At 44.6% G+C, this 27,849-nt stretch overlaps 1 protein-coding gene across 1 annotated transcript in view; it reads right to left on the bottom strand.

Annotated features, from left to right (window-relative positions):
- Positions 1–27,849, bottom strand: part of EPB41L4B (erythrocyte membrane protein band 4.1 like 4B) — a 770,758-nt gene that overhangs the window by 16,717 nt on the left and 726,192 nt on the right. The window contains exon 23 of the mRNA XM_077491916.1: positions 5,522–5,590. Coding sequence (XP_077348042.1) covers positions 5,522–5,590 — 69 coding nt within the window. The remainder of the gene's footprint in view (positions 1–5,521; positions 5,591–27,849) is intronic.

Here is a 27,849-nt window from a genome sequence, read left to right as displayed (position 1 = left end):
ACAGCTATCTCAGAAGGGAATTCTGATCACGTTGAAGGGATTCCCTTTACTTTCTGTTGCATCTTCAGGACATTTCCAATAGGACAATGCCAGCATAAAATAGGATTTTTATAACAGCTTATCTGTAAAATCTTTTTCTTGGAGTACATCATGGGACACAGATCCTTAAGTAATTACTTAATGGGTTATAGGCAACCTTCAAGTGTTGACACTGGTAAACCCAATCAAGTAAGTTTACCTATATAACCCCTCCTCTCTCCAGGAGCACATCAGTTTTTGTAGTAAAGCAATATACTTAAATCCCAAAAAAGAGGGGAGGGATCACTGTGTCCCATGATCTACTCCAAGAAAAGGATTTTACAGTTAAGCTGTTATAAAAATCCTATTTTCTTTATTGTCCATCATGGGACACAGAGCCTTAAGTAATTAATGGGACGTCCCATAGCAATGCTGCTTGAGGGGAGGGAGACACAACCCAGACTTGAGGATCTATACTGCACACTGCACCCGAAGGCGATATCCTCATACCTCCTTACATCCACCTGATCAAATTTTGTGAATGTATGCAATGAAGACCAAGTTGCAGCCTTGCAGATCTGAGCCATGGAGGCCTGGTTAACGCATTGCCGAAGAAGCACTAACCGAACTGGTAGAGTGCGCTCTAACTTGAAACGGGGGAATTTTACCCCTTAAATCATAAGTTTGAATTATCACTTGCCAAATTCACTGAGCGACAGTGGATTTCTTAGGACCCTCTGGCAGAATAAATAAGGTCAGTCTTACGAATCTGAGCAGTTGCCTTTAAATAGATTTTCACTGCTCTCACCACATCAAGACAATGTAGTGACTTTTATTCCCTGGAACATGGTTTTGGAAAAAATGATGGCAGGATAATACCTTGGTTCAGTTGAAAACCTGAGACCACTTTTGGCAAAAAGCCTGGACGAGGGCGTAACACCACTCTGTCCTCATGAAAAATGTAATATGGCTCTTTACAAGAAAGAGCAGCCAATTCCGAAACCCTCCTTGCTGAGGATATAGCAACCAAAAATATCAACTTCATTGTCAAAAGGACTAAGGGAATATGTTGTATCAGTTGAAATGGCTGTTTTTGTAACACAGACAAAGCTAAGTTTAAGTCCCAAGGATTCAAGGGAGGTTTGACGGGCGGAATAAGCTGCATTTCCCCTTGTATAAAACCCCGGACTAAAGAATGAGTAGCAAGTGGTCTTTGAAATAAGACCGATAAAGCTGAGACTTGGCTTTTAATAGTACACAAGGCCAATTTAATTTCTACCCCTAATTGTAGAAAGGCAAGAATTCTGTCTATGATATATCTCTGAGGGTGCCAGCCCCTGGATTCACACCAGGAAACATAAGCCCTCCAGACTCTATAATATTTAGTTCTGGAGATACTGACCCGGAAAGCCCATGTTTCTTCAGAATGTGGGTTTCAATAACCAAGCAGTTAAATTTAGAGGCGTAAGGAAGGATGGAATATTGGTCCCTGAGAGAGCAGATCTGGTCATAGTGGGAGGGACCATGGGCCCTCCACTGCCATCTTTACGATTTCTGCATACCATGACGTTCTGGGACATGCTGGTGCCACCAGAATTACTGGCTTTCTTTCCAGCTTGATCCTGCAAATAAGTAGAGGCAGCAACTGAATAGGGAGGAATGAATAATGAATAGATCAGTGAGAACTGATCCCATGGGGTCACCAAAGTATCCGTTCCTCATGCGAGTGGATCCCTTGTTCTGGCCACAAAGTTGGCTAACTTCATGTTGAACCTGGACGCTAGAAGATCTATATCCAGAGTCCCTCATCTTTGGAAAGCTGACCGAAATATGTCGGGGTGAAGAGACCATTCCCCTGGGAATAACTGCCGGTGAGAAAAGTAGTCCGCCTGCCAACTCTCTACTCCCAGGATGAAGACTACTGAAAGGCACGGAACATTCCTTTCTGCCCAAGTTAGAATATGGTTCACCTCTCTCTGTGCTGAGAGACTTTTGGTGCCCCCTTGGTGATTGACATAGGCCACAGCTGTGGCATTTTTGGATTGAATCCTGACAGGACAATCCCGTAACCTGAAATTCCAGGCCTTTAGAGCCAGATGTACTGTCTGAATCTCTAGGATATTGATGGGTAAGGTTCTTTCGGTTCTTGACCACTGTCCCTGGACAGTTGTCTTTTCTAGTACTGCTCTGCAGCTTCAAAGGCTGGCATCCGTCATTACCACTTTCCAGATGACTGGTCTGAAGGATCTTCCTTTCAGTAGTGAGGCTTTGGAAAACTCTTGGGGACAGCTATATTGGTAAGTCTAAAGCTTGAATTGTTTTGTTCCAAGCAGAAAGGATACTGTTTTGCAACAGTCTTGAATGAAACTGGGCATAGGGAACTGCTTTGAATGAAGCCACCATGGTTCCTAGTAACCTCATGCAAAGGTGAATGGAGGGGTTGCCATTTGACCTGACCATCCACACCAGCTCCTTTATGGAATTGATTTTTGTCTGAGGCAAGAACACCCTTTCCTGGGCTGTGTCTATGATCAGACCCAAGTACTCCAGTCTCTTTAACGGTATTAAGGAAGTTTTCTCTAGGTTGAGAATCCAACCCAAACTTTTCAGATAGTTGGTTGTGGTGCGTACACTTTGCTCCAAACGAGCCACCGACTGATCTATTAGCAATAGATCGTCTAGGTACGCTATGACTGTTATGCCTTGTGCCTTTAACCTGGCTAGAGGTGGGGCCAGCACTGTGGCTAGCCCGAAGGGCAGGGCTACCAATTGAAAAAGCTGCTGTTCTAACTCGAACTGCAGAAACTTTTGATGAGCGGGAAATATAGGGACATGCAGACATGCATCCCTGATATCGATTGATGCCAATAGTTCGCCTCCTAGAAGGATAGAAACTACTGACCTGATCGTCTCCAATGCGAAAGGAACGGATCTTCAGGAACTGATTTGGTTTTGGTACCATGAAAAGAATTGAATAAAACCCCAAACCTTGCTCTTTTATGGGGATCTGTATAATCACCCTTTGATATATTTGATATATTAATCATTCTAGTGCCTGAAACAGAGATTGTCTCTTCTCTGGATCTTTGGGAACGCTTGACCTCAGGAACCGAGACGGTGGAAAGTCCCGAAATTCCAGCTTGTACCCCAGCATTACCGTGGAGATGACCCATCTGTCCTGAATCTCCTTTTTCCAGACTTCCAGAGTATGACAGAAGAGGTCGTTGCCACTGTCTAGAGGCGGAAGCCCCTGGTGTGGGGAAAGAGCTTGTTTAAATGGAAAAAGAGTGTCGTTCCTGTATTAGGAATGCTACCCATACGTGTCCCACATCTCGTGTCCTTGTGTTGCAGGCTGCTTGTCGCTTCCTCATCAACCAAGGAGAGACTGTCACAGCTGTGGTATTTATCTGTTTTTAGCCTGCCATGCATCCACGTGGACCTTCACTGCACTGTGTTTAGGCCCCACCCCCTCCCAGAAAAAATTCCATCCTTTTTCCAGTTAAAATTTCCAGAGCCTGTGTGTGGCAGATTCCAGACCGGCGGGGGGGGGGGGGGAGCAGAGACCCATTCAGCAGTAGGCACAAACATTGTAAAAAACAGCCAGAGTAAAACCTTAGCTGTATTAGCGGGACCTCCACACCCCCCCCACAGCGGGGGGGGTAATGTGAGGGGGTACAGCGCTGCTGTCCTCCTAACCTTCTGGTCCCATCAGGGGAAGAAGAAAACACTTTTGCAGCTTTCTCTTACCTTGCAGAGTCTCCCCCTACACGCTGCTGCAACCACACATGGACTGAGCTTACAGTGAAGACAACAGAGTAAGGTATGTGCATAGACTCCCTCTAGTGGAGAATTAAGGCAGGACAACATTTTTTTCCAAATGGAAGAAATACATAGATATTTTTAATACCTAAACTTCTTTCCCTTACCTTATCCTCACTGCAGGATTTGCTGAATTAACAAACAATTCAACCTTCACTCATCACGCTGTGTAGCAAACCTTCAGAGACTGCCCTGGACCTGTAAAGCACCCCATCAGGAAGTTTAGGTAATGTAACAAGACCTAAGGCCTGGATTCCTGGGGTCCAGCCCTACAAAGAGAGGCATTACAGGCAAAACCTCGTGCTTTGGATACAAGGCCCCATGTACCATCCTTTTAGGCCTCAGTGGCACTTTGGATGGATGTGGTGTATGGAAGCTATTTAAATCCAGCATGGATCCCTCCTGGAGCTCCTCAGAGCGCATCTTCACTTGTGACCAACACCTTTAGACACTAGCGAAAAAAACAGATGTTGTCATGAAAATCGCATGAAGAGATTGTCCTCCAGGTCTTCTGATTTACGATCGTCGCGGGTACGCACGATCGTACGAACGCCCTTACGTTCGTACACAGGTGCGCGGTCGTGTGCGTGCGTCCGTGTTGGCGCCAAACGGCCTATTTAAACTAGCCTCTTGCCAATAGTCTTTGCTGTCTGCTCTACAGCGTTATACCTGTGAGACCTGATCCGTAGTGTTTGTTCCTGTTTGACCCGGCTTACCTGTGACCCATCTGCTATCTGCCTGCACCCGACCCCGGCTTGTTGTGACGATTCTCCTGCCTGCTCCCTTGTACTTCGCTTTCAGTCTGATATCTGACCCGGCTTGCTTTGACCATCCGTCTGCTTAAGGTGAACCTGCTCATATTGAACTGTGTCATCTGCTACAAATAATCTGCTTTGTATTGAACTGTTCACCTGCTGCACGTGCCTGCTCATATTTAACTGATTACCTACTGCAAGTACCTGCCTATATTGAACTGTGTCATCTGCTACAAGTAACCTGCTTGTATTGAACTGTTCACCTGCTGCAAGTGCCTGCTCATATTGAACTGTTTACCTACTGCAAGTACCTGCCTATATTGAACTGTGTCATCTGCTACAAGTAACCTGCTTGTATTGAACTGTTCACCTGCTGCAAGTGCCCACTTCCCTGCACTGCTTTTCATCTGCTGCAAGTTACCTGTTCCATTGAACCGTGTTATCTGCTATAAATTACCTGCTGTTCCATTCGCTGTGATTACCTGCTCCACTGAACTTCACCTACCCATCCTACTCATCTGTCGATCCTGCCAGGCACCTGTACCCCTCCTTACTCCTGTGTTCCCTGTTACATTGCCAGGAGACCGGTAGTGGGAGTCGTAAGGGAGGCCTCTTTCCGCAATCCGGGCTCGCTACTAGAAGGTACGTGACAGATGTGCTCCTGAAAGGAGGAGGGGTTATATAGGGAGTAAACTTCCTTGTTTGAGTTTACCAGTGTCAACACCTGAAGGTAGCCTATAACCCATTAAGTAATTACTTAAGGTTCTGTGTAGAAATGATTTGTTTCCCTTTAAGTCCCAATCACTTGGTCATGGACCAGATCAGTGATAACTCCTCAAGCAGCAAGGGAAGCATTCATGAAGTCCATGTCATCATACCGTGAAATCACATGATCAAATGTTAGGTGTGGCAAAAAGAAATCTACTTACAGGATATGGTTGCATTGTTGTAAATGGGTCAAAAAATGAATTAGATGGGTCAGCGGGATATGCCTTTATCTTAAAAAATACAGAGAAAATGCATTATTGTTGGGGACATGAAAATAAAAAGAAATCAAGCATGAAAAATGTGACTGTAATCTACAGAAGAAAAACTTCTCAGCATATCCTTTGTGAACCAACCATTTCTATAAACAGTGATTTACATCTTCAGTCATGTAAATTAAAGGATTGACAGCCAAACAGATTTCCTGACACCAAATAATGAAATAGAGTAGGGTGATTCTCATCTCCCATTCTGTTCCTGGGCAATCAGCATCTGCCTTGACACATTCCATGGTGATTGGATTAAGGTGTCTGTGCTACCCGTGTGGCTATAACTCCTGGGGTATGCTCCTGGCACTCATTAGAACTGAAGAAGTGACTTTGAATTACCTATTAAATATCTTCCACATTACATAACAATTTTTGTTGAATGTGACTGACTATAAATAGCTGTACCATGACACGAATAAATGAGAACCTTCACAGGCATATTATTTAAACAGACAGGTAGGCAAACAGAATAACGGTCATATATCTTACGCAGTGTAACTCACTATAGTAAATAGTAAGAGTATATAGTACCAAAATCTGTTTGTGTTATTATTTTATTTTATCAGTTGGGTCCAAAATATGAATAATTTAATTATGCTACTGCACTGGAAATCATAACATCTCATTATTTCCTACAATTGGTGTTTAATTCATTATCATTTGGCTACCGTTTCTTCTGACATCCCTTCCAGTAACGAGTCATTTTGAAAACTTAGAACTCCATTCACATAAAACACTCTTTTGTTCAGTTATTTATTCATTTTAACATTTTAAATATGTTTTCAAATACTGGGGGCATAACTACAGATCCTGGGGCCCAAAACAAATTGTTGATACAACCTCTCAGTGGCATCTGGTTGTGTCAACCTTGACAACACTGTTTTTGATATTTACATAAAGTATGCCTAAATTAGTGACAGGTTGTAACCTCCTAAACTGGACAGATAGAGAGGGTGAATCTCCCTAATGTCCACAGAGATACTAATACAAATCCATCTCCATTCTATCTAAAGCTAAAAAAAAGTTTTACCTTTAGTTATACAATAATCCATGTATAGATTATTATTATTATCATCTAGATTATACCTATGGGCACCATTGCCCAAGAGGTATGTCATGACTCTCTGTCATGTATTTTTGCACTACTACAATTTGTTTGTGTGATTCTTATGCAGAAACGCGTGTCATTCATAGGGCAGCATATTCATATGAATGGGCTTCACTATGCGCAATTGTGGCTCCAAAGAAGCTCAAGGACTCAATTTTGAGTCAGGAGCAATTTTACACATTTGCATTTCAGGGCAATCCTTTTGCGATTTGTCATGCGTCAATTACAGCAAAATGGCATTTAGGGTACCATTCAGGATGAACATGTCGTGCATTTTGCCATGGTTCCAAATCACCCATATGTGAACAAGGCCTCAGAACACAGTATATGAATATACCATACCTAAAGACAATTTTTGAGCAAAGTTTTTTTTATATATATTTACAACCATTTGTCACATTTCTAAAATTAAAAAAAGAAAAACATTCTAGTCATTGTCAAACATATTTTCTCAATCAACAAGTCTTCTGAGCCACAGTTTTATCAGTGTTGTTTCCAAAGCAACACATTTGGATTGATTTCATATGCTGCATACAGTATTAAAAGAAAAACAAAGGAACAAAAGAAACTTGAATAATAAATGGGAACGTTTCCAACATCTTGTAGTACAGTAAAAGAACAATTACACAGTACCTATGTTCTGCTTCTCTATATTCAGATCCTAATCACAAACCCCAAATCACAGAACTAATTTACACACAAATTAAGAAATATTGGTACAAGCTTAGGCACTTCCCTATAGAGTTTAAGTAGTGCACAGAGACGAAGATTACAGAAGTGCATTGTATGAATTAAAGAGCTTCACTGTAAACCAAAACTTTTTTATTGCATCTAATCACAGGGTAATTTGCAACTCTAAATGTAACCTGTTGAAGTGGTTGTATATCCTATTTTTTCCCCCTAAATAAACAAAAAACAGGTTCTATGCAATGGTATTACACAGAGTGGCCCCAAACTTCCTCCTCTGGGGTCTCCTGCCAGTGCGCTTTGCTTCTTTTATTTTTCAAGTGCCCCCATAGCAAGCCGCTAGCTGTAATTGTTTAAGGAGGGGCTGCGGGAGCTGCTAATGAAAGTTTTTTTTTTTACATAAATGCAGAGAATGCATTAACCTCCCTGGCAGTATGATTATGTCAGATTTTTAATGCGGAAAGCGGTACAGTTATTTTGCATGGAAATTTGGCGTTTTATATTGTAGGCCTGTAATTCCTATTCCGCGTGCACACGACCAGACTTTTTGACAGACTAGGTCCAATGGTCTTCCCGATGGACTTTCGGCGGTGGTCCAACAGACTTTCCGAATGAGCTGACTTGCATACACATGAACGGACTTTACGGTAGACTAGGTCTGACGGACTTCCCGACAGACTTTCAAAATGAACGTGACTCCAGGTACAATGTGACTAGAAAGGGAACTCAATCTCGCAGCTTTCAGATTGACGAGATTGGCACCTTGCGAGCCCCGTTGCCTGGTATGGATTTTGGTGATTAAGGAACCCCCTACAGCGAAAAAACTGTGTGGGGTCCCCCCAAAATCCATACCAGACCCTTATCCGAGCATGCAGCCCAGTCGGTCAGGAAAGGGGGTGGGGACGAGCGAGCACCCCCCCTCCTGAACTGTACCAGGCTGCATGCCCTCAACATGGGGGGGTGGGTGCCTTGGGGAAGGGGGGCACCCTGCAGCCCCCCCACCCCAAAGCACCTTGTCCCCATGTTGATGAGGACAAGGGCCTCTTCCCGACAACCCTGGCCGTTGGTTGTTGGGGTCTGCGGGCGGGGGGCTTATCAGAATCTGGGAGCCCCCAGATCCCGGTCCACCACCCTACATCATACCCCTACCCCTACCCATTCACCTGGGGGAAAACAGGTTTTTAAAGTAGTTTATTAGGCAGCTCCAGGGGTCTTCTTCCAATTTCGGGGGTCTTCCTCCGACTTCTCCACTTTCCACTTCTTCTCCTGGCTCCTCCGCTATCTTCTGCTCTTCTGCGTCGTATTGTCCGACGGATTCTGGTCTGCCGGACCAAGTCTGCCGGAAAGTATGATCACGTGTACGCGGCATTAGGAATAACTCACTTAAATCTGTCCAAACCAGTGTCTAGTAGACATCTCAGGTATGATAAAGTTTAAAACACAAAATCCTAAATTATAATATAATAAATAACTATAAATAATAATATAATAATAATACATTTTATTCAATACATTTTTGTCAATAATATAATCAAATCAAAAACACAGAAGTTTTTTTTGGGCCAAACAAGGGTTACATAGTTACATAGTTAGTCCATCCAGTTCAACCATAAAAAAATAAAATAAAAAATATCGTACAATCCAATATTTGACGAAAAGGGTGCAATATTACTAGTCACTGCTAGTCATATTGCTTCAGTAAACAATCCCAGGTATGGAAAATTTTGAAACATGGGACTGCACAAAGTCCGACATCACAATCAGGACAATAGAACTTGGTTTCCTTTTGGATTTTCCTTCTACTGTCATCTCGCTTTGAGTAACAAACCATGCACATCCTTGTGGGTGCTGACTTTTTTTCAGTTGGTGGGATGTGGTCCATGAAGTGACGACCATTCAGGCTTTCCCGGGCTAACAACACCAGCTGCATGATGTCCAGCTCTATTTACAGCCATTGGTGTTTGGTGGTTCAGAAAAATCAGTTTGCCAACTTTTCAAACAAAGTCAGCATGAACCACAGGCTTGTCACTCCTTTTTTTAGTAGAATGAAGGCATTCCACAAGCATTGCTCAAGAAGATGCCTGAAGATCTTCTTGTAATACTTTTTTTGTTGTTTTCTCATTGCTGGATAAAATGTCATTGCCTGGTCGGCTCTGTCAACACCTCCCATGGTGTTGTTGTAGTCTATCACCACTTGTGGTTTCATGATGTCTTTCCCACCTTTTGTGTGTACCATGACAGTGGAGGCGTTATGAATTGTACTCATTAGGCACACATCTTTTTTGTCACGCCATCACAGTGCCATCATTTTTCCTTTCTGCCAGGTAACCATTTCTCCTGTCTTGAGCTTCTTATTGCCACAGATTGGCAGCATGTCACGCCGGTTAGCCCTAACGGTTCCATAGGCATCCATTTTGTTCTGTAGAAGAAACTCAGAGTTCAGGAGATGTGTAAAAATTGAAAAAAAGGGAAAAAAAAGGGGAAAAAAACTGCGCTAAGGTGAAACGTAAAAATCAATCATATGTGATGCTCTTGAATAAGAAAAGTTTTGCTACAGCTTAACTGTGTCACATAAATACAGGAAAACAAAACGAAAAATACTAAGCCGCGCTAATTCATATAGACATCAAATTGTGCAACAATTGAAAAATCGTGAACAGTTAGTATCCTCTACACATAAATTAGTGTACACTTGTGTCATAAATAACAAAATAAATATATAGATTATAAATGCAAATCACTCATTCCTTGCGGTATAGAGTCACATAACATATGCCTATAATAACATAGGCACTAAAAAAACTCTACACAAAACACACACCCAGTGTATGAACAATAAGTCCGAGTGTATAAATCACAGCAGACTACTTTTTTATAGAAAACTGTGAACAAAAGTCCTCCACAAGTAAAACATGAATCAAAAAAGATCCATTGCTGGGTCCATTGCAATAGTGCTTGAGCCACCACCGAAACACAATTAAATTTGCCGCTTACCAGAAGGGCATGACCCCCCACTACAGAGGGTCACAAAAGGCCTTTAGATATGAGCACGTCTTCCAGCCTGGCGGGGTCCTTAGTGTTCTCCCTGTATCACCACTCCAAATAAGGGTTGTAAAGTAAACACTCCCAGGGGTCTTTCTTATAGATCCAAAAGGACTCGGGTGGAGACATCAAAGCCATAAAAGAAAGATAGAACTCCAAATAGTGTAAAACCCTTTATTACCAGAGATAAAAAAAAGTAAAATTGCACTTACAGTGTATAAAAGATCAGAAAGCCTTGAGTCCGTTGCGCCAGCCAGACGCACACAGACAGACCCGTTCTCCTGAAACCGTTACAAACACGAGGTGACGTTTAGCGTATCGCTCAGCCCTACGTGTTTCGCAAAAAAATTGCGTCATCCAGGGAGCACAATTTGATGTCTATATGAGTTAGCGCGGCTTAGTATTTTTCGATGTGTAAAAATTGTCTGTAGTTAAACAATAGCCCTGATTTAGCAATGGCGCAATCAATGAAAAAACTGAAGATGTTGCCATTACATAATTACTGCATTTTTGGTTGAATTTGGTTCCTTTCCCAATGTATAGGACAGAATTCCAAATGTAATAGTGCTCGGTTCACATGCCACTTTCTGCTCCTTGAAAACCTATGATGTGTAGCAGCTTGTTGCTCCTGCTACCGGCTTGTCTCCGTAACTATTTTTTCAATAACCTCATCGGTCAAAAATAGTTGGAGGTATGCCAAGGGGTTGTCATCTTTAACATCCAATTTGATACCAGGTGCTCCAGTAAATGGGAATCTTGGGGGAGCGGCATGATCCGTACCGGAGTCAATAGAGCACCAAGTCCGTACATCACTGAGGTCAGTCGCAGGATCATCATTGAAATCACTTTCTTCGTCTGATGAGGAACTTCCCCATGAATCTCTATCACTCAATTCTGCAAGTGATTCTGTATTGCTATTGCTGTTTTCCAGCATGTCATAAACCGCTTTTGAGGTAGAGGCGTGCTTTTTTGATGCCATGGTCGTTCTCCAGTTTCCAGGCAGAAAGTACAGTAAAACTGCAGGCAAGGGCACTGGACAAAGCACTGGGGGCAAACTGAGGTCAAATTATTGTTTTGTGGTTTATACTTTTTGAATCTGCCGCCGGTTCCACCCCCCTGCATTGCAACGCTCACAGGGAAGGGAAGCTGGAACACACAGAGCATTTGGCAGAAGGTCCAGTCGTCGCACACAGCGGGAGTACATTGAGGGATTCCGGTGACAAGGTAAGTCACCCCTTCCAGGATCCAGCGATGCAATCCTGGGGTTACTGCTAATGGTACTGAAATTTCACCCTGAGCCACACTCGGGAATACCGCCAAGGAGGTTAAGAACCACTTTAACTACTTTGTCCCAGCATTAGCAGCTTCAATATTTCTATCCTGAGTTCTGACAGATCCTTTTTAAAATATTCTGTGTATCACAATCAGATGGTTGGATTCTTTAACGCTAAGGTGTGTATTTATAGCACAAAAAAAATTGCTTGGCAATTCACCCAGTAAAAGTGCATGTACCTTAAATCTGTGTGAATAAGACAAAAAATATTATTAGGCTATTTCTTGTGCTAAACAAATGTTTTTAATTGATTTAATCACATAAGCCCCGGAAGGATTTGCCCCCCTAATTACCAGGCCCTTTTTTGCGATACGGCACTGCGTAGCTTTAATGACAATGGCACAGTCATGCGACGCTGTACTCAAAGCGTATGTCTTTTTTTCCCACAAATAAAGCTTTCTTTGGCAGTATTTGATCACCTCTGCCGTTTTTTATTTTTTGCGCTATAAACAAAAAAATAAATAAATAAATAAAAATGTCTTCACCCGTTTAGGCCAATATGTATTTTTGGTAAAAAAAACTTCAATAAGCGTATATTGATTGGTTTGAGCAAAAGTTATAGCGTCTACCAAATAGGGAATAGCTTTATGGCATTTTTATTATAAATGTTTTACAAGTAATGGCGGAGATCTGTGATTTTTAGCGAGACCGCATCATTGCGGCAGACAGATCAGACAATTTTTTGGGATCAGTGACATTTATACAGCGATCAGAGCTAAAAATAGCCACTGATTACTATATAAATGTCACTGGCAGAAAAGGGGTTAACACTAGGGGGGCGATCAAGGGGTTAATTGTGTTCCCTGGGTGTGTTCTAACTGTAGGGGGATGGGCTATCTAGGACATGACAGAGATCGCTGTTCCCGGTGACTGGGAACAGAAGATCTCTGACATGTCACTAGGCAGAACTGGGAACTGCCTTGTTTACATAGGCAGTTCCCAGTTCTGCCTCTGTACACCGCGATCACGGGTCACCAGCAGACATCGAGTCTGCGGCGCGCACTAGCCTTCTTACACAGACCGACGTACACCTACGGTTTGTGCAGGAGAACCGACCTGCTGCAGTATAATGACAGTGGGTGGTCGGCAAGAGGTTAAAATAGAAAATACTGCATTTGACCAATCGATGGATAGAAATATGTCATGATACTATGTGCCATCCAGTGGACAAATGCAGATTTTTCTGTTTTAAATCAATAAAAAACATTCAACCAGTTCAGGAAATAGCCCAATAACAGTGGGGTTGATTTACTAAAACTGGAGAGTGCAAAATCTGGTGCAGCTGTGCATTTTAGCCAATCAGCTTCTAACTTCAGCTTGCTCAAATAAGCTTTGAAAAAAAAAATCCTGGAAGCTGATTGGTTTCTATGCAGAGCTGTACCAGATTTTGTACAAGTTCTCAATAAGATCAAGGTCTGGGGAGTTTCCTGGCCATGGACCCAAAATTCTGATGTTTTGTTCCCCAAGCCAGTTAGTTATCACTTTTGCCTTATGGCAAGGTGCTCCATCATGCTGGAAAAGGCATTCATCATCACTAAACTGTTACATAGTTACTGAGTTACATAGTAAGTGAGGTTGAAAAAAGACACAAGTCCATCAAGTCCAACCTATGTGTGTGATTATATGTCAGTATTAGGCCGCGTACACACGGGCGGACTGTTCGCCCAACCTTGTCCGCTGAACAGTGTTTGGGCGGACAGTCCGCCCGTGTGTGGGCTTTCAGCGGACAGTTTCAGCGGACAGTTGGACGGACAAAGTCTTTCGGAAATTCCGAAAAACTGTCCGCTGAAACTGTGTTTGAGCGAACAGTCCGCCCGTGTGTAGGCCACTTTCGAAATGAGCAAACTGTTCCCGCTCGGAAAGTCCGCCCATTTCGAGCGCGTGTACAGGTAGGCGGGGCCCGCGAAGGAGACGTCGCGGGCTCCGCCGCCTGGAATGGGCTTAAAGGGGAACCCCAACGCCGAAAAAAATCGGCGTGGGGGTTCCCCCAAAGTCCACACCAGACCCTTGTCCGAGCACGCTACCCGGCCGGCCAGGAAAGGGGGGCGAGCGAGCGCGCCCCCCCCTCCTGAGCCGTACCAGGCCGCGTGCCCTCAACATGGGGGTGCCTTGGGGAAGGGGGGGCCGCGCGGGCCCCCCACCCCAAAGCACCTTGTCCCCATGTTGATGAGGACAAGGGCCTCTTCCCGACAACCCTGGCCGTTGGTTGTCGGGGTCTGCGGGCGGGGGGCTTATCGGAATCCGGGAGCCCCCTTTAATAAGCGGGCCCCCGGATACCGGCCCCCCCACCCTATGTGAATGAGTATGGGGTACAATGTACCCCTACCCATTCACCTGTGAAATAAAGTACAAAAAAAAAACACAACACAGGGAAAAAATATTTTATTGCACAGCTCCGGGGGTCTTCCGTTTTCGGGGGTCTTCTCGCCGGACTCCTCCGCTATCTTCGTGTAGCTCTTTTACTAGCGGAGGAGCCCGGCTTTCTTCCTCCCCGCCGCCGGCCTCTTCTCCCGACTTCGGGGGTCTTGTCCCCCTCTTCGGTTCTTCTGCCGGGCCACCGCGCCTTCTTATAGCTCTTTTACAGGCGGTGGCCCGGTCTTCTGTCGCCGCTGCCTTCCGTTCTTCTGTCGCCGCCTTCGGTTCTTCTGCCGGGCCACCGCGCCTTCTTGTAGCTCTTTTACAGGCGGTGGCCCGGTCTTCTGTCGCCGCTGTCGCCGCCGCCGCCGCCTTCCGTTCTTGTTCTTCTTGTTCTTCTTCTTCTTCTTCTCCTGGAGATGTTGACTCGACGAGCTCTCCGGCCGGAATGCCAGAGCCGCGCTGTGCGGTCACTTATATAGTGACAATGGGGCGGTGTCACATGGTATATGTCACATGGGTTGGTCACATGGGTTGATGTCACATGGGGACTATGACATCGTAAGGGGGCGGGGTCACCATGTGACCAACCCATGTGACATATACCATGTGACACCGCCCCATTGTCACTATATAAGTGGCAGCGGAGCGTGTCCCTGGCATTCCGGCCGGAGAGCTCGTCGAGTCAACATCTCCAGGAGAAGAAGAAGAACAAGAAGAAGAACAAGAACGGAAGGCGGCGGCGGCGACAGCGGCGACAGAAGACCGGGCCACCGCCTGTAAAAGAGCTACAAGAAGGCGCGGTGGCCCGGCAGAAGAACCGAAGGCGGCGACAGAAGAACCGAAGGCAGCGGCGACAGAAGACCGGGCCACCGCCTGTAAAAGAGCTATAAGAAGGCGCGGTGGCCCGGCAGAAGAACCGAAGAGGGGGACAAGACCCCCGAAGTCGGGAGAAGAGGCCGGCGGCGGGGAGGAAGAAAGCCGGGCTCCTCCGCTAGTAAAAGAGCTACACGAAGATAGCGGAGGAGTCCGGCGAGAAGACCCCCGAAGACGGAAGACCCCCGGAGCTGTGCAATAAAATATTTTTTCCCTGTGTTGTGTTTTTTTTTTGTACTTTATTTCACAGGTGAATGGGTAGGGGTACATTGTACCCCATACTCATTCACATAGGGTGGGGGGCCGGTATCCGGGGGCCCCCTTATTAAAGGGGGCTCCCGGATTCCGATAAGCCCCCCGCCCGCAGACCCCGACAACCAACGGCCAGGGTTGTCGGGAAGAGGCCCTTGTCCTCATCAACATGGGGACAAGGTGCTTTGGGGTGGGGGGGCCGCGCGGCCCCCCCTTCCCCAAGGCACCCCCCATGTTGAGGGCACGCGGCCTGGTACGGCTCAGGAGGGGGGGCGCGCTCGCTCGCCCCCCTTTCCTGGCCGGCCGGGTAGCGTGCTCGGACAAGGGTCTGTTGTGGACTTTGGGGGGAACCCCCACGCCGATTTTTTTCGGCGTTGGGGTTCCCCTTTAAGCCCATTCCAGGCGGCGGAGCCCGCGACGTCTCCTTCGCGGGCCCCGCCTACCTGTACACGCGCTCGAAATGGGCGGACTTGGCTCCGTCTTACGTGGGCGAGTCCGTTCATTTCAAAAGTTGAGCGCTGAAACAGTCCGCTCGTGTGTGGGCAAGTCCGCTCATGCAAATTTTGAGCGGACTGTTTGCCGAAACTGTTTGACGAACAAGGTTGGGCGAACAGTCCGCGCGTGTGTACGCGGCCTTACATTGTATATCCCTGTATGTTGTGGCTGTTCAGGTGTTTATTTAATTTTTTTTTTTTAAACTATAGATGCTCCCCACTGAGATCACCCCGTGTTGAAGAGAATTTCACATCCTTGCTGCTCTTACAGTAAAGAACCCTCTACATAGTCTAAGGTTAAGCCTCTTTTTTTCTAATTTTAATGAGTGTCCACGTGTCTTGTTAAACTCCCTTCCATAAAAAAAGTTTTATCCCTATTGTGGGGTCACCAGTATCGTATTTGTAAATTGAAATGATATCACCTCTCAAGCATCTCTTCTCCAGAAAGAATAAATTCAGTGCTCGCAACCTTTCCTCATAACTAATATTCTCCAGACCCTTTATTAGCTTTGTTACCCTTCTTTGTGCTCCATTTCCAGTACATCCTTCCTGAGGACTGGTGCCCAGAACTGGACAGCATATCCTAGGTGCGGCCGGACCAGAGACTTGTAGAGTGGGAGAATTGTCATTGTATCTCTGAAGTTGATCCCCTTTTTAATGCATGCCAATATTCTGTTTGCTTTGTTAGCAGCTTGGCATTGCATGCCATTGCTCAGCCTATCATCTACTAGGACCCCCAGGTCCTTTTCCATTCTAGATTCCCCCAGAGATTCTCCCCTCAGTGTATAGATTACATTCATATTTTTTCCACCCAAATGCATTATTTTACATTTTTCTACATTAAACCTCATTTGCCACGTAGTTGCCCACCCCATTATTTGTTCAGATCTTTTTGCAAGGTTTCCACATCCTGCGGAGAAGTTATTGCCCTGCTTAGCTGAGTATTGTCCGCAAATACAGAGAATTAAACTGTTTTCCCCATCCTCCAGGTCATTTATTAACAAAATAAATAGGATTGGTCCCAGCACAGAACCCTGGGGGACCCCACTTCCACCCCTGACCATTCCAAGTACTCCTCATTTATCACCACCCTGCGCAATAAGGATGGTCCCTGCTGTCTCTGGGATCCGTGTGTTTCCCAGCAGACAGCGGGGGACCCACAGGAAGTGGCGTAAATATCCGCAGATTCTGCGAATATCTATGCCGGAAGTGGGTGCAAATACCTGTACTATACAAGTATCTGCACCCCCCTGAAAGGTGCCAATTGTGGTACCAGAGGGGGGGTTCCAATGAGCGGAAGCTCCACTTTAGGGTGGAGCTCCGCTTTAATAGATTGGTTTGGCAAGAACTGCTAATGATACCGTTCTCATTACTAAAATCTTGTATATAGCCCCTTATTATCCCCTCCAAGAGCTTGCATACTATTGATGTTAGGCTAACTGGTCTAATTCTCAGGGATATATTTGGGCCCTTTTTACATATTGCCGCTACATTGGCTCTTCTTGGATGGTTGGGAGAAGTTGCTCTTGGAGGATGTTTTTGTCATATTCTTTATTCATGGCTGTGTTCTTAGGCAAAGTTGTGAGTGAGCCCACTCCCTTGGCTGAGAAGCAACCCCACACATGAATGGTCTCGGGATGCTTTACTGGTGGCATGACACAGGATTGATCGTAGTGCTCATCTTTTCCTCTCCAGAAAAGGTTTTTCCCGAATGGCTCAAATAATAGAAAAGGGGATTCATCGAAAATGACATTACCCTGGTCCTCAGCAGTCCAATCCCTGTACCTTTTGCAGAATATCAGTCTGTCCCTGATGTTTTCCCTGGAGAAAAACAGCTTCATTGCTGCCCTTCTTTACACCAGGACATCCTCAAAAAGTCTCACCTCACTGTGCATGCAGTTGCTTTTAAAGCTTCCACTCTGTTATTCTAACTCAGTCAGCATCACAGAGTGATTTCCAGCCTTGTCCTCATCAACAATGACACCTCTGTTAATGGGAGAATCACTGACATGATGTCAGCTGGTCCTTTTGTATCAGGGCTGACATGCAGTGGAAATGTTTTTTTGGGGATTAAGTTCATTTTAATGGCAAAGAGTGACTTTGCAATTAATTGCAATTCATTTGATCACTCTTCATAACATTCTGGAGTATATGCAAATTGCTATTTTAAAAACTGAGGCAACAGACTTTGTGAAAATTATTATTTGTGTCATTCTCAAAATTTCGGCCATGACTGTACAATGTCATAAAAAGTAAGTATAACCTATAAGATGCTTGTTTTTTTTCTAAGCCCCAGTCTAGGCAAATTCTATTTTTAGTGCTTTAGGCACAAAGTATATACTTTGCATTAATTTGAGCTCTATTTACTTTGTAGAAGCAGGGGACCAGACACTTATTGTTGCTCTGTCCTCAGCAGGGTGAGCAGGCCCCACTGTCCATATGTAGTTTGGTCGTTGATCTAGCTGACGCCATCACATCCTCATGCCATTTAAGGGAATAGTTGACGGGACGATAATTGGGAAGCAACTTCTTCCTGTATTTCCTAATCAACACCTGGGAGGGTTTGTATTTTATTATTCTATTATTGTCTAGTAAGTCAGTTATCATATGTGTCTCTTTACCCAGAATATTACTGTCTTAGTGAGCAGAGCAAGTCCTAGCAGACGAAACACAGACATGCGGTGAGAGAGGGTTCTCTGAAGGGATTTTCCTATTTTCAGCACAAATAGGAAAGCAAAGAAAATGCTGCTGACTGGATTTTCCTGCTGGCTTTTTTTTTCTTCCACTACACTCATTAATTTTAATATTGCTATTCATCATGAACATGCACCCTTTTTAAGCAGTGGTATGGTCAGTGTAGTTAACTGAAAGAATTTTGGATGTGGTAACAAATGTTCAGTTTATGTTAGAGACTGCTGGGCAGTTATGCAAAATGCCTACAAGTAGTAATTTCTGCTAAAGGAGGCAATGCTGGCTTCTGAGTCCAAGGGTATACTTACTTTTTTTCCATAGTACACCATTACATCTGCAGACATGGTTGTTGAATAAATTATTTTAAAAAGCAATTTTTTTTTTTAATTCAAGCATATCACCTTTATATGTAGGCATTGCCCAAATGATGATCTAATGCTTTCCTCTTCAATTATGTTGAAATAGTCAAAAATGTTCATGCAAAGTACTTACTTTTATACATAACTATAGTACACTCACAAAAAGAGAAGCAGGACGCTGATCTATCATCTTTTTAATGTGAATGTACCATATTATGTATGATGATTACATTTTTACTTTCTGCCCTATGCTAAAGTTTTTGTGTTTGCCATCCGGAACTTACATAATAATTTTGTGGAAAGCAGCACCACATCAATAAATGGCACTGCTCTCTGCACCATTCAGGACTCACTCACTTCTGAAGGAGAAACAAAAGGAAGAAGACCAGTGATGTCATGTGACCAGATCAAAGACATATGAAAAAGGAGTATAAAGTAAAAATAAAAAAGTGTGGGTTGTTAAAAGGGAGCATGAATGAGGAGCTGAAGTGGAATGGACACTGTATTGTTAGATATATTTAGGCTTACTTACTAAAGGAGGCAAATAGACAAAGAAAATTTCCCTTAGCTTAGTGAATGAGATTAAAGTGGTGTTCCACACAAAAAAAATAATTAAAATTCCTAAAAAAAAAGTAAAAAAAAAATTGGGGATTTTTTTTTAAAATTTACCTCTAAATGCCTGTTGCTAGGGGGTCCCTCGTAGTCTGCCTCCTTCAGTGCCTGGGCTGGTGACACCACTTCCCCTTGTCACAGGAAGGGCTCAGCTTTGGCTGCCCCCTCCCTCCTGTCAGTCATCTGGGACATGTGACAGGTCCCAGATGACTGCGCGGCCAATGACGGTGAGCGGCGCTGCTCGCGCATGCGCAGTGGGTGCCTGGCTATGAAGCCACAGTTGCAATGCCGGAACTGCTGAGCAGAGGGGACGACGACATTCACCTGCATCGCTGGACCCTGGGACAGGTAAGTGTACAATTATTAAAAGTCAGCAGCTGCAGTATTTGTAGCTGCTGACTTTTAATTTTTTTTTTTTTTTTTAAGGGGAACTCCTCTTTAAGCTCTGCTGGCTTCTTTCATCCAATCATGTGCAAGCAAAAATCCATTTTTTTCTTGCACGTGATTGGGTATTGTTTTCAAAGTGAATTGTCACCATGTTCAATAGGTGTATGGAAAATTCCCTTGCACATTGAACAGAGTAATTTTAAATTGCACTAAAGCCAGAATTAGAATACCCAAAAGCAAAAGTGCTTTTGCTTACTACAGAGCAATGAAATTAGCAGCTCACTTGGTGCTGTGCAAACTGTTGGTGCTATATAAATCCTGTATAATTGTAATAGTAATAATATTTGCACATCAATGTGACGCTGTGCAATTTTGGAAAAGGTTCCTGTGCTACTGTACTTTTGTGCAATTTTAGTGCGATTTGGCTCCAAAGAATATGCTAACCACATCCAAAGTTGCATCAAAGTCACATTACATAATCACACTGAAAGCCGCATCAAAAGCGCATCACAGTAGCATGGACAGTGTGTCCATTTTTGTCCATTTTTGAGGGGAAAGGGGTTATCTTTGTATTTACATGTACTGGTGTTTCCAGTTATTGATTAGATGACTGAGATGATATTATATATTTTCAAATAAATCTCTATAACTGCAAAAACGTGTACATTTAGATCAGATAAAGTCTATTTTGCATTAGCAGAGATTGGGGTGACAACATTTCCATCAGTTTGCAAAAGTTCCAATTCTGAATGATAGTGAGCTTGCTTACATCATTATTTAATGATGAAAAGAAATGTCATTAAGACCATATTTTTGGGGGACCTGAAAAAGCATTTTGTTTTAAAACAAAAACTGATTTTATTAATTTGTTACATGTAAATAATTAAGTTTTTGTTTTTACATTTTTTTGCAGCAGAGGTCAGCAAGACAGAGCATCAGTAATCTTTAAACTGAGAGGGAGTGCCATGATTTCACATCACTTCCTCTGTAAACAAAAAATAATTGTGTTTAAAGTACTCTCTTGCTAAAAAATCATATGGAGCCCTCTGCCAGGCACAGGAGGCCCAGGAGCTGATCAATTATGCTTGGGAGCTTAATGTGAATCATGGCTGTCACAGCCAGCAGTTGCAATGCTAAAGCCCACTATAGCACTCTGCTGTGTTTCACATCTGATTTGACGTCTGGAGCACCGTAGGCTATGCAATGAGCACCATTGAGCCACCCCTGGAGTTGGGTACCAGGTAGGGTGCCCATGTGTCCCGGATTGCCCTGGAAAATCCCGCAATTGCCAGCTCTGTCCCGGGTACCCTCATTCCGGGACAATACAGTTTGCCGGAATTGCACCTGGCCCTGGGTCGATCGAATGCCCCCTAAAATAGCCTTTGTATCATCTCTTTCTATCACTCTCTCAGCCTGTGGTGGAACCCTAGCTGGTAGAGACTCTTCACCCCCGCCGCTGGCTCAGGGCCCAAACTGGTTGCTACCTGCCACCTGCTTGGCGTGTAGCAACTAGTGATGTCACAAGCAGGAGAGAGGCAGAGACCTATCACAGAGGTGGAGATTTAGCTTCACCCACCTCCTTCCTGTATGTTCTCGAGTCCAGCCAGGCAGCAGCATGCAGAAGAAACTTCTGAGACAGACTGCAGTGTAGAAAGGCAAGTAAAATGCTCACTCACAAACATGACAGATTCGTCGGGTTAAAATCCTGTCAACTCTCCCCCCAGCAACCAGAGTTCTGTCAGCACTTCAGAGAAACTCAGGCCGCGTACACACGCGGGGACTGTTCGCTCAACTTTGTCCGCTGAACAGTGTTTCGGCGGACAGTCCGCTCGTGTGTGTGGGCTTTCAGCGGACAGTTTCAGCGGACAGTCTGCTGAACAAAGTTTTTCGGAAATTCCGAAAAACTGTCCGCTGAAACTTTGTTTCAGCGAACAGTCGCCTCGTGTGTAGGCTTGTTCGTCAAACTAAGTTCCGCGCATGCTCAGAAAGGATTTACACGCCGAAGTTTGCATTGCAGTGTATAGGACGTCGTTTTCTAGTCCCGTCGTACGTGCCGTTCACGTCATCGCGCACGGTTTCAGCGGACTGTTCGTTCGTCGTGTGTGGGCAAGTCCGTCCATGCTAATTTTGAGCGGACTGTCCGCTGAAACTGTTTGACGGACAAAGTTGAGCGAACAGTCCCCGCGTGTGTACGCGGCCTCAGAGTGTGTGTCAGCCTGGAGATAGCAAGCCTCTCAGTGCACTGTGCAGAGAGGACAGTCGGCAGATAAGCATCGGCAGGAGAGGACACTGACAGATGACATTACACCCTGGATGGAAGGAAGATACATCCTTAGATAGCAGGACAGGGTTCATGCTGGGACTTGAAATCCTTCACTTTTGGGGGATGTGACCCCCCCAAAAGTGAAGAACTACAGGCCCAGCATGAACTCCTCAGAGCTGAAGATGTTTCCTGCATCACTGCACACATGATAACTCCTCACACCCGGCCCTTCTGTCCAGCAGGTCACTGTCTCTTCTCTCCCACTACTTGTTTGCCTCTCAATACACCTGCAGCAGCCCCCCATCATTCCACGGTCCCCCTGTTCATCCCACTGTCCCCCTGTCCATAACACGGTCCCCCTGTCCATCCCACGGCCCCCTGTCCATCCCACACCCCCCTGTCCATCCCACGGCCCCCCAGTGCATCCTACTGTCCACCTGTGCATCCTACTGTCCCCCTGTGCATCCCACGGTCCCCCTGTGCATCCCGCTGATTTCATATGCTCCTGCCCCAAAAATCGCCAAAAAAAGGTAAAAAATCATCTTGAATGGCAGTTTGGAAATGTGGTCACCCTAGTACCAGGGTGGTCAAAAAGATGTTTTTTTGCAAAATTACACTTTGTATGTTGATTTATAAACATTCTGAAACATTTCATGATTTTAGTAGCTTAGCCTAATAGGAAATGTACCAACATTATCATATATTGCCGTGCTCCTTATTCATTCTTCATCAGTAAAAATTGTTCCTGAAATATTTAACAATCCCCAAACACTTCCCTATTGATGAAGCAAAGGCAAACCTGTATCTGTTTAAGATAGTGCTGCATTATTTAAATCCAAAAGTGCTGCACTGTGTTACTAAGGTAACCTAATTGCAATAAGTCTGAAAGCTTTGTATTAAAGTGAAAAGCATTATTACAAGAGCAGTTTGCACATATATTTTATACCACACAGTATTACTAAATATATCAACAGATTTGTGTTTGGTTTACATTAAAAAATGACATGCAAGCAAGAAGCAGCCTTTGTTACACGCATGGGAAATAAAATCCATGCATGTAATCAATATATTCACGTTAACTCTTACAAAGCAAAAAAGTACTGACAAAAAAATAAATGAGTGATTGTTTTTTATAGGAGACTTCAGAAAGAAACACTTCGGGAGCCTTTTAAAACAGAGAGAATATTGCCATCGGCCCCCTTTCACACTCTGCACTACTACTTCATTGGGCAGCTTTCATTTTATTCATGACATGCAAGCCACATTGTGTAGCGCCTATGGTGTGCTACACAGTTCTCTCTGCTTAATACAGTAATGAGAACTTTACTCTGTTAGCAAAGAAGATGCTGCTGACATGATTGGACTCTCCTACTGTCTTTTTTTTCTTTTTTTAATACACTCATTAATTTTAATATTGCTATTCATTATGAAAGTGCACCTCTTTTAAAGCCCCATACACACTATCAGATTATCTGCTGAGTTTTTCCTTCAGATTTACCAAAACCATATAATATGAGGACAAACCTTAGGAGTTTCAATGTGCATGCGAACAGGCAGGCCCTTCTACTACATGGTTTTGGTAAATCTGAAGGAAAAACTCAGCAGATAATCTGATAGTGTGTATGGGGCTTAAGCAGTGGTATGCTCAGAGTACCTAGATATCCCACAGGGTACCCTCTGCAACATGACAGAGAATTGTATGTCATAAAGGATGGTGTGTCATGCAAATAACTTGGGCAGCCTGGAAATCTCAAGGCAATGTAGTGCAAACTTCTAGGGATGCATGGGTGATGAAAACAAAGATGGCAACCCCAAAAATTCATTAAAATTGAAGGTGAATACATTCTAAACAAAAAGGGTTTCCCAGGGGATGAGGATGTGATGCTTGCTGGGGGAGTGGCCTGATCATGGCGCCAAACAGGAGTTTGTAGAAGGCGATTTGAGGAGACCAGTGGGAGACCCATGGTGTGAGAGGCTGTGGTGACCCCCTTTCATGACAGCCTCTTGGAGCAGCAAATGAGAATGTTGAGCGCTGGAACCACGGAGACAATGAGACACGCTGAGACGGTGCGCCGGCCCGAAAAACAGAAGCGCCAGTAATTTGACCTCACCTCAGAGAGTGGGACCAAGAAGCCCTCCCCCATAAGAGCTGACAAGCAGTAAGGATAATCCTGAAGCGGGGACCAACATCTGAAAGAGAGCCAGAGGACTGTATTCAAACCCCAGCCTTGCTGGCTCCCCCTCCCCCCCCCGGCTGCAGGAACGGAGAGACGGAGAGAGTGGAGGTGAGCATAGCGGAATGGAGATCAGAGATATTGGAGCTCACACTGGGAGGGTTAGAGGGGGAGAAAGAGGAGCAGGGGGAAGTGAAAATGAAGAGCGGAGGGGTCAGATCCTGATGTCACTTATATAATAAGTATATTCCATTGATTCTTCCTACTCTTCCTACTATTGCCTTTCCCTCTGCTCTTGGCTCTCTACGCCTTCCTCATTGCCTGTTTTGCTGTCTGCTCATTGCATATGACCTACTTATGAACTGCCAAGGAGCTACAAGAGAACGGCACACAAACGGCAGGAGAGTTGCATGTGAACTTCACAGGAACTGCCTATTAATCGCCTATAAATCACTTTTGAGCTGCATGTCAAATTCATAGGAACTGCACATAAGCTGCGTTGCACATAAACTGCTTATGAATTGTATATGAATTGCATAGGAGATGCATATAAATTGCTTATGAACTGCACTGTTTGTGAATGGCACAGGAATTGCTCATGAATTGCTTATGCTTATGAATTGCATGGCTGGGAGGAGAGAACACGAAGAGTGGAGAGGAAAGGAGAGGAGAAGGAGAAGTGCGATAAAGCAATACATACAGATGTCACCTGGAGAGTAGGCAGAGAAAAGAAGAAGGCAGAGAAAAGAAGAAGGGGGTGAGTGATGATCAATTTCTGCAATCAATTGTTGCTGAATGCATATGAATAGCATATAAACAGCACAGGAACTGCGTACAAACTATACATAAAGTGCAATTACGAATTTCATATGAATCGCATACAGTCAGCCTATAAATAGCATAGGAATTGCATACGAACTACAAAAAAAATGGAAAAAAACTGCATGTGAACTGCATACAAATCACATATGAATTGCATATGAACTGCACAGTTAGCTTGTGGACTCTGAGAGATTAATGTAGAGAGGGCTGGGTCTGAATGGCCTTAGGTGCCACCTAAGGAAGTACAACCTAGTGGGTAACAGTTCATGGATTAAGGAGCAGGAGCCTGAGAGGTGACCAGATGGGACCCCCTCCTAAGTGAGAGAGAGGGAGAGGGAACTGCAAAGAAACTGCATATTACCCACTGATGAACAGCACAGGAACGCCATAAGAATCGCAGGGGACATGATACCAACTATATACAAATTATATATGAACTGCCCATAAACTGACTATAAACTCCAAGCAAAGTACCTCGGGGAGGCAAAAGAACTGCATTTGATTGGCGTATTTGGGGAAAGGCCTCTTCTGAAAAGCCTTGGATGCCTTAGGTGTCATCTAGGAAAGGGTGACATAGTGGCCCATTGCCATGGGTCAGTAGAGTTTGGAAGCAGAAATAGAAATCTGGGGAAAAGGAAAATAGCAAGTAGAAGACTCAAAAATCTAAAAGGAAATGAACCCAAAACCCCAAAAGAGAACATAAATACAAGTACAATCAAGTAATATCTGACAAAGATCGGGAGCCCAAAGAGTTCAGGACTGGAAAAACAGCAACAAGGGAACAAGGATAAGAAAAAAGAGCCTGGGAAAAAAAAGAAAAGAGGGGGGCGTGGCCTGCGCGTGAGCGAGATGGCAGCATAAGACCAGAGCTCCTGTGAACCACAGGGAAAGCGGCACAAATGATCCCATCAGGACCTCATTATTTCACCCCCACAAAGCGACTTACCTCCAGACTGCACTAGCGGCATGTCCAGAAAGAGGAAGGAGCATGTAAACCGCAGGGATTGACAGACTTTTTTCCTCACCGGCAGCATGATGGTAAGCAAGATGGCGCCCAGCCATCATCTACCCCTGCAGACAAAATGGCCAGTTTCATCCCTAAATCAGGCAAAGGACCCAAAAATAACAGCTCCCCTGCCAGCTCCCAGCATCAGTCTCCCTCCCCTATCTCTGGCAGCCCAGCTAAGGCAAGATTCAGGATGGACAGGGAAGGATACAGCCTCCCAGTCAGCCATGCTGCAGATTCGGGGGATGAGACACATGACTTCCCAGACTCCATTGAAACCTTCCCAACCACACATCAGACTGTGATAGATACTGTATTGAAAGATATGCTGCTATCGTTAAGGAGCTCACTGCAATCTGATATGGCTCAATGCATGCACAGGTTTAATACTGACATTCAAGCAGTGGAGTCAAGGGTGGAGCACACCGAACAAAAAAATGGGCGACATTGCTGACACGATTAACGATCTGGTAGATTCACATGAGGAAAGAGAGGGGGACACGGAGTGGATTAAAGCTAAGCTTGCAGACATGGAGGACCGTAATAGGAGGAATAATATGAAAATCAGAGGGATCCCAGAGTCGATCCAACAAGCTGACTTGCGGGACTATGCCTCCTCATTGTTTAGGCTACTCACTCCTAACCTCTCAGATCTGGAACTAACGATCGATCAAATTCACCGATTACCCAAACCATCTTTTCTACCAGAACAGGGTCCCAGAGATGTGATCCTACGCTTGCATTTCTTTCACGCAAAGGAGCAATTGATGATGATAATGCGCAAAGGTGAGAAAATTCCTACGCAATATCAGAACTTACAGTTCTATGCAGACCTATCACAGTACACGCTACAAAAAAGAAAAAAACTAAATACTATTACCAAGGTACTTGGGGACCACAAAATTATCTACAGATGGGGTTACCCCACAAAATTATCCATCGTTAAAGATGGTCGCACACACATAATAGACTCCCTGGAGAAGGGCCTTTCTCTCCTAGAGGAGTGGAAAATACTGCCTGAACAACCAGATGACAATTCCATTGCCAAGCCAAGGCGATCTGCTGATCCTGATTGGAAAACTGTCAGGCCGCGTACACACGCAGGGACTGTTCGCTCAACTTTGTCCGTCAAACAGTTTCAGCAAACAGTCCGCTCAAAATTAGCATGGACGGACTTGCCCACACACGACGAACGAACAGTTTGCTGAAACCGTGCGCGATGACGTGAACGGCACGTACGACGGGACGGAAAATACAACGTCCTATACACTGCATTACAACTTTCGGCGTGTAAATCCTTTCTGAGCATGCGCGGAACTTAGTTTGACGAACAAGCCTACACACGAGGGGACTGTTCGCTGAAACCAAGTTTCAGCGAACAGTTTTTCGGAAATTCCGAAAAACCTTGTTCAGCAAACTGTTCGCTGAAACTGTCCGCTGAAAGCCCACACACGGGCGGACTGTCCGCCGAAACACTGTTCAGCGGACAAAGTTGGGCGAACAGTCCCCGCGTGTGTACGCGGCCTTACTAACAGGAATGCCAAGTCGCACATTTAACCCGATTGGGCAACATACTCTCTACTAATCCCTGGAGGAATGCTCAGGAGGGCCATTAGGCTTGAACTTTACCCCCACACTTGAGCAGCAAACGCTGCATATGGGTATTTGTGGCCCCTGTGCCCTGAAGTAGGCTAGGGTCACTTTGCTGCCTTTCATTCATGTTGTTTGATTACACTTTTTCTATGTTTCTTTTCTATTTTTT

The sequence above is a fragment of the Lithobates pipiens genome, unplaced genomic scaffold (assembly GCF_037356315.1).
Source record: "Lithobates pipiens isolate NorthernLeopardFrog02 unplaced genomic scaffold, aLitPip1_a1.2 Scaffold_19, whole genome shotgun sequence".
Classification (NCBI taxonomy): Eukaryota; Metazoa; Chordata; class Amphibia; order Anura; family Ranidae; genus Lithobates; species Lithobates pipiens.
This window is presented reverse-complemented; position numbering and strand designations above follow the sequence as displayed.